This window comes from Odontomachus brunneus, unplaced genomic scaffold (genome assembly GCF_010583005.1).
Source record: "Odontomachus brunneus isolate Ranch 3 - 2012 unplaced genomic scaffold, Obru_v1 Obru_scaffold_015, whole genome shotgun sequence".
NCBI classification, from domain to species: domain Eukaryota; kingdom Metazoa; phylum Arthropoda; class Insecta; order Hymenoptera; family Formicidae; genus Odontomachus; species Odontomachus brunneus.
Window position 1 is genome coordinate 1,077,086 of NW_022639465.1, and position 8,515 is coordinate 1,085,600.

The 8,515-nt window shown below is 34.3% G+C and overlaps 1 protein-coding gene across 6 annotated transcripts in view; it reads left to right on the plus strand.

The window, feature by feature from the left end:
- Positions 1-8,515, plus strand: part of LOC116841359 (G-protein coupled receptor Mth2-like) — a 33,664-nt gene that overhangs the window by 21,776 nt on the left and 3,373 nt on the right. For all 6 annotated transcript variants that reach the window (XM_032809178.1, XM_032809177.1, XM_032809179.1 and 3 more), the window contains 2 exons: positions 2,994-3,178; positions 4,919-5,084. In XM_032809178.1, coding sequence (XP_032665069.1) covers positions 2,994-3,178; positions 4,919-5,084 — 351 coding nt within the window. The remainder of the gene's footprint in view (positions 1-2,993; positions 3,179-4,918; positions 5,085-8,515) is intronic.

Here is an 8,515-nt window from a genome sequence, read left to right on the forward strand (position 1 = left end):
CATTTTTTTTGCAGTTCTGATACTCTCTTGAAAAGTTCTAGAGCTCTATGCAACAATTTTAAATAGTTCCGGTCATTAAATACAAAAAAACAGACTTTCAAAAAAAGGTGTGTTAAGTTCTCGCAGCGCACCTAAACAAACAAACTATTTAAATTAACTATTTCTTTAGAGTTCCGGTTTGTTTTACAATAGTTCTAGAGTTCTATATCATATATAACAATAGTTCTAAAGAAATAGTTGATTTTACTGATCAAGTGCGCTTCGAGAACTTAGCGCACCTTTTTTTAAAAGTCTATTTTTTTGTATTTAATGACCGGATATGTATTTTGTACAATTTCACGAATATGAACATAAGATAATATTTCTTTAATATTATATTTCTATATAATATCAAATAAAATTGTACTTAAATAATTACAACACTCGAATGAGATATATAATAAATATAGGGACAGATTTTAATATTAATATTCGGTTTTTATTTTTTTAAGTTATCGTTTGTGTTATCAACGCTATATTCTTTTTACTATATTATTTATAATATTTTTCAAGTAAGAAAATATACATTTTCTTTTAAAATCTTAAAAAAAACTTTCCATGAAAGCAATTGTTAGCAATAGTCTATTTATATAAAAGGGTTTAAATTTAAGTAAATATGTCATTAGTAATGACAAAGAGATGGTTACTATTTTTTGAGTATTTTTCTCTCACTATATATATATCATATTATCTATTTTATACTTGTTATATATTTAATTAATTACGAGCATGACATTAATTACGCATTAACGAAAATAAAGCATTCGCAACGGGTCGAAATGGTCCGAGGTTGAAATGAGTTAATCGATTCACCAAATATTTTCACAGGCGCCACTCAATCCGGCGCGCTTCTGTGGGAGAGAAATTTGACAAACATCGGGGGGGAAATTGATGGCGACATGATGCGAATTAATATCCGGCACGTGATCAGCACGCGTATGTGCCGCAAACATAGGCCGAGTTAATTTCGATCTCCTCACGCCGGCCGGTCGGAGCATCAATTTTGGCAGAAGCAACATTCACTGTAACGGCAAAAGTCAAAAGCTATATCGCTAACAGGCATTGGCATGTGATAGGAAACGTGCCGATCGGATATCACCTCATTCAAATTTCCGCCCGTGTATTCTTAATGCAACTTCAAAGCGACAAATTTCCGCGAGAATGACGCATACACACACACGCGCGCGCGCGCGGGCGCGCACATTTGGTCGAAGCAATAGCTGCTAAACATTCGTTAGTCCGAATTTAAATGAAAGAGGCACCATGGCACGGCCTGTTACGCCGCAATCCGCCAATGTTGATGGTCCAATTTGAGAAAGTGCTATCGCAAGAGTGTAATTTGCACTCGCCCACACTAATGGCTCCTGCACACAGGACGCGGTAATGCTTGCCGCGCGGAGGAAGTTCACGCGACAGCCAATCAATATGCTTCCTTCCATAATAATCTTCTAGCTCTTACGGAAAAACAACATATTGATTGGCTGTCGTGTGAACTTCCGCCGCGGCAAGCATTACCGCGTCCTGTGTGCAGGAGTCATAAGCCGCGCTAAGTCGCGCGCGTTTCTCGCTTCCCCGTCTAATTACGCGGCACGCACGCGCGCGTGTCGGAATACTGCAAAGTAATTTTTTATCTCTCGCGTGTTTTCGATGAAATTCCATAATGTGCCAACGTCGTGCCGCTATTTACCGTACGGTGACGGAATGACTGTCGCCAAGCCCCGTTTCGCGCTGTTACAAGACCTCTCCTTTACTCTATATACTCGAGTACCAACCGTATTTCTCAATTGCATCTGAAAAGAGAAGATCCTTAATCTTTAGACTGCCGGGAAAGCCATAAAAGTGGAACTACTAACTTTAGAGCGCTTATTGTTGAATCTAATGATACTACTCTAGAAGATCTCAATTGATTCGCAAATGCATAAAGGGTACATTTAAGGTCTTAAGGTCATAATCAGCGACCTTAAGAACCTTGGATTGATCATTTTGGAACCGATTTGAGTAATTGTATAGCGTATAGAAAGTCATGTACGGATTTTTTCATCGTTTTTTCCAGTTTCCGATATATTAAAGCCGCCATGATGAATTTCTCAAAAGGCCAGATGACAAACGACACTAGACATGAACACCTAAAATTTGAGCACCGGTTGATTTCAATCGATCCATACAAATTTTGAGCAGAGGGGATAGCCGGTTTGACGAAGAATGCCTCATATATATATTGCTACACTGAGAAAAAAATTTACTAAATTTCAAAGAACGTTTGTTTGGATAATACTGTGAAGATATTTATTTAAATTAAGTAATTATTTTCTAAAATTAAATAAAGAAGTTTTAAAATAAATATAATATTATAAATAAAGAAATATAATAAATATAATAAATATAATAAATATAATAAAATAAATATAATAAATATAATATTAATATTAATATAATATTAATATAAATTTGATTCTTTAATTTTAGAAAATAATTATTTAATTTAAACAAATATCTTCACAGTACTATCCAAACAAACGTTTTTTAAAATTTGATAAATTTTTTTTCAGTGTATATTTGGAAAAATTTAATTTTTATTGCGGCCAGCGGTGGTTTTTTATCAATCTTATTATAAAATTCCCCTTAGGAATCATAAAGTATAGACAAGAAGTTTAAATGCAATACTGATCATAAAGAAACAGGTTTATTCTAAAGTGTTAATGTGACTAAAAGTGTTTAAGTATTAAAGTGACTAATGTCAATAATTAGATATTTTAGCTTACATTCTCATTTACTATTTAATTATCTATATCATATACTCATCGTCTTTTAATTAGCACGAATAAAAAAAAAGGTTTAAAGAGGTCGGGTTTCCGGGAAACTTGACCAAAAGTGATAACTGTTTTAACGTGTATTTGTAATGCATGTGCCTGTTTTTTTCATTATTACGCTAATAAGCTATAAATAATTTTCAGCGGATTCCGCTCGTTACAAAAAAGTGTGAAGCAACAGGAGAAAAAGAAGTTCATCATGTATTCGATTTATGTGTGGGGTTGCACCTTCATCCTCACTATCCTCTGTCTCATCATGGATTTCGTCCCCAATATACCGAAAAATGTATTCAGACCGAGACTTGGCCATTTGAGATGTTGGTTAACAAGTAAGTACGACATAAATGAACGTCTTCCTTTAACGTTAGCGCCCGTCTCGCCCAACTCTCGTTAAATCTGCAAGCACTTTGATTGTAATATATGTGTTTAGGTCTCGTAGAAGCGTATGCTTACGCCTCACCCTATGCGTGCTTATTTTAACTGTATTACATTCAAGTCACACAATAACATTACTATTATATCGGGTTCTGTAATAAACTCCTTTCGGATTTCTCTTTCGAATTAATCTATGTAACTGATGAAATTAATAATATTGATATGTCGCTTCCTGTAAATGACTTCGCATAATGTCGATTGGCCTTAGGTAAAATGTAACGATTATATTTTTTTGTCGTTATTATAAAATAATATATTGAGTGTATGCATTAATTTTAAGGGATTTTTTGGTAAAAATACAGCTTTATTGTGAAAAAATGGTTACAAATTGACCATTCAAAATATTGTCCATCGCTAGCCATTACTTTTTCCCATCTTTCTGGTAATAGGTGGATTCCACGTCAAATGAATCATCACACATCTTTTGAGGCTATCCACAAATCGACCCATTTTCTGGTATCCTCATAAGAATAGAAGCGCTGTTCAGAGAGACCATGAGTCATCGATCGAAATAGGTGGTAATTGGAAGGAGCAATATCTGGAGAATACGACGGGTGTGGCAGGACATCCCAGTTAAGCGCTTCTAACGTTTCCTTGATCGATTTCGCAACATGTGGCCGAACGTTGTCGTGCTGGAAAATCACTTTGTCGTATCTTTTCGTATACTTTGGCCGTTTTTGCTTCAATGCTCGGCTCAGTTGCATCAATTGTTATTGGTAGCGTTCCCCAGTGATGGTTTCGTTGGGTTGGAGCAGCTCATAATATACTACACCCAGCTGATCCCACTAAATACAGAGCATGAGCTTGGCACCATAAATATTCGACTTTATCGTCGATGTTCATGATTCGTCTGGCCTGCACCATGATTTTTTGCGCTTCGGATTATCGTAGCGTATCCATTTTTCATCACCCGTCACGATACGATATAAAAATCTTTTTCTTCTGTGTCTTTGAAGCAACAATTCACAGGTCATTTTGCGCTTTTCGTCGTCCCTCGGCTTCAACTTGTACGGCACCCAATTTCCTTGCTTTTGAATCATTCCAATGGCTTTCAAACGTCTGAAAATCGTTGATCGATCAACATTTAATGATTCTGCAAATTCTTCTTGCGTTTGACTCGGGTCTTGATCGAGTAAAGCTTCCACTTCCTCATCTTCATACTTTTTCGGCTGGTTTGGACGTTCCTAGTCTTCCGTGTCAAAATCACCTTTTTTATAGCGTCGAAACCAATACTCACATGTTGAAATCGATGGAGTATAATCACCATAAGCTTCCGACAGCGTTTGTTGACTTTCAGCAGCACTTTTCTTCAAATAGAAGCAAAAAAGCAAAGCTTCCCGCAAATTGCGTTTTGTTGGTACAAAATTCGACATATTCATTGCTTAAAACAACAATGTTATTTACACTTCAGCAAAATGACACATACTGAAAACTAAAACCACATGATGGTGCTTTGACATCACAAAATCCATGTTAAATTTTTGCATGCTATGTTCAGCATCTCTGACTATCTGGATTAGTTACTATTATTATTACTATTAATTAAAGAAAGAAATTAAGAAATTAAGAAGAATACACATATCGCGTTGTAACTTGTAAAACGTGAACACTAACTATTTATTCTCTACTTTCAGCGGAAGAGGCAAATAGCTTGTATTTTTTCCTGCCCATTGGTATTACTGTTATCTGCAACATCTTCCTGTTCATTTTCACGGCGTTAAAGATCGTACAGCAGAAAAAGGATATGGCTCATCAGCAGAAAAGCTCGGAAAGCAGACGTCACGATTACAACAAGCAAAGGTTCGTATTTGAAAAGAGCATTGTCGTCATTATCGTCTTGAAACGATGATCGTTATCTCCCGATGAAAAATTTTTCATGCATGTTGCATAAACTTATCGGTATGGATTAATTCTGGTTCGCATGATATAAAGTAAACATTGAGCCGCCATTATGTTGAGAAAATATCCGTTTATTGTTGTTATACACGGCAGGGTTGGGCCGAAGTCATCGTTAATGAAGACCCATCAAAAAAAAGAAAAAAAAATGGGTCTGAAACAACAAAAGAATGCTGCCAGTTGGAGCAGCTTCGCTCCAATTTTCAGCAAACGATTAATTGAAATCAACCAAAAAGAGAAAAGGAATGTTCATAAAGGCTGAACTCTTGACGCTCCCACAGACTCTAATGGTCTCGAAAGAAAGAGCCGTAAAGGCTGAGTTTGTGACGCTCCCACAAGCGCTAATGGCCTCGTATGAGTAGCCGTAAAGGCTGAGCTTACGAAGCTTCCACAAGATATCTGATCAGACGAGATGAAGCCGCTGTCTCACTCCGATATCCACTTTATAAACGTCCTCGAAAAATAGCACCGCGTATTTCCCAAACAAAAGAGACGGCGTCCCCTCCCTGGTCCGCCGCATCCTCCGAGGCCCCCTTCACTTTCATCAGAGAGAGAGTAAAGTCACTAGATAATATAAAGTACCGCAATCCATAACACCAATGCTTTAACGAGTTGGCGTCAATATGGCGTCGGAAAGTGTACATAGTGCACACTATCATAGCCTAGAAACTTATAAAATGCAATTGTCCTAACCGCATTCTGTTAAAACGTAAAAGCGATAGCTGTGTTGTGTAGAAAATATAGAAAAATGCCAGGTTCCTGCGTCGAGGGATGTAAAAATCGTGCCGAAAAAGTTTTCGACTATTTCGTTTGCCAAAAAGCAATAAAAATAATGAACGACGATTGGAATGGCTAAAATTAATTGGAAAAGATACAGTACAGGCAAGAGCTGACATTTGTGAGATATAGTTAATAAAGTATAATCGCGTGTGAAATGATATATTGCTGTAATAATTATCACGTAAATTGTGCAGGTACATTTTAGCGAGGATCAGTTTGAAAACAAACGGGCAGATGGGAGGAAACTCCATTGATAGTTGGAATGTAAAAATAACTTTGAAGACATAAAATACATCAAGAGTGTTGAAGATGATGTAGAGAATGAAGAACTGTACACTCCGTTACTTGAAAAAGAATTTATGGTAAATGATGTAACACAAATAGCATTGTACCATTTGACGGATGCATTGTTATCGAAAATTTAAAAAAATTATAAAAATTATGCTAAATGTTTTGATACCCTCGTGACTACCCTACTGAAAAATTTTTGTTGAAATAACAATAGAATTCCAAATTCAATTCTCAGTTGAATTCTCAATTGAATTCTCAAATGCAGTTTCCGCAAAAATTCGCATGTAAGATCTCAATTGAGATATTTGTATCTGATGGAAATAATTTATTGAAAATATAATGAACTTTTGCTGAAATGCTTTTGAAAAGCATTCACAATTTTGACCCAATTTTCATTAAAATTTGATTATAATTTCACTATAATATTTCGTTAATATTTCATTAAAAGTATAGGAAAATCATTATTAATTAAAATAGATTGAGAAAAGTATAATTAAGTATTATTTTGTCTAAATAATAAAAAAAAAACCCTCATTTCATATTTTGTATCGTTTCATTTATTGTAAGGTTCGCGCGGGATTCGATCCTATGTCATTCGGCACCCATCTTTAGATGACTATGCGCTGTTCAACGCCTAAACCACAACGATCTAATGGAACTAGTAATGCCAATGCGCTGTAACGCATATTGTGATGGATAGTATTTACAATAGAGTTTTACATAGTTCAAAAATGTAATGATACATTTGTCGCCAAATGTTTCAAAGGACATAACAACAATCACAATGCGATTAATATTGATACAATGTTGTATAACTAATTAAATTTAAACATATAACGTGCTTGCAAAAGAGAGAGAAAGAAGGAATATTTTAACTCTTTTATGAGCACGTTGTATGTTAAAGTTTGATTATACAAACATTGTATCAATATTAATCGCATTGTGATTGCTGTTACGTCCTTTGAAACATTACCGACAAATATATCATTACACTTTTAAACGATATAAAAGTATATTGTAAATACAATCCACCACGATATCATTACAGCGCATTGCCATCACCAGTTCCCGTACAATCGTTGAGGTTAGGCATTGAACAGCGCATAGTCATCTAAAGATGTGTGACCGTATGACACGAGATCGAATCTCACGAATAAATGATACCACACAAAATATAAAATGACAGTTTTTTTTTAATTATTTAGACAAAATAATACTTCATTATACTTTTCTCAATCTATTTTAATTAATAATGATTTTTCACTGAATTTTTCTACATTTTTAATAAAATATTATTGAAATATTAATAAAATTATAATGAAATCTTAATGAAATTGTGAATGCTTTTCAAAAGCATTTCAGCAAAAGTTCATTATATTTTCAATATATTATTTCCATCATATACAAATATCTCAATTAAGATCTTATGTAAATTTTTGCGGAAACCGCATTTGAAAATTTAATTGAGAATTCAACTGAGAATTGAATTGGGAATTCTATTGTTATCTCAACAGAAATTTTTCAGTAGGGTACGCGTACTGATCATACTCATAATATTATAAGTCTTTTTACAAAATTACGAGAATATAAAGAAAATATATTATACTTTCCCACTATGGATATATATAATATATAAGTGCAAAATATTATTTCGACAAAATGAAACAAATTTACTGTCCAATAAGTTAAAACCTAATGAATTTATTCGCAAATGTTTACAAACGTTTCCGACAACTTTTATTCCATCGCGCCACAATATTATACACAATAATATAATATACAAACTGCTTAAGACGTTTGTAATTGCACGAATTCATTTTCCTTGAAAAAAGACTGTGATAATATTATAAAAGCAGTCGCTAATACTATTCGTAGCGTCGCAATGAAAAAGTCTATTGTTAATGTTAAATATTACAGTAAATAAAACAAATTTATTCATGTTCAACAGTTAGTATTTATTGTTTTTCTTTATATCTTATATACACTCCTACAAAAATATTGGTTTGAAATAGCCGCGTCGTGACATTAAAATAGCGGACGATTGCGGTACTTTATATATCTAGTGACTTTAAGAGAGAGTATCCTCACGCACCTCCTAGTGGGATTCCCTTGAACTCGCGCACGCATATTCATATACAGGGTGAATATTATATACCGGAACACCTGAATATCTCGAAAACAAAGCGTTGTATAAAAAAATGTTAAATACAAAAGTTGTAGGGTTTAAAAAGATCTATTTTATGATATTAGCAGTTTGACCTTGA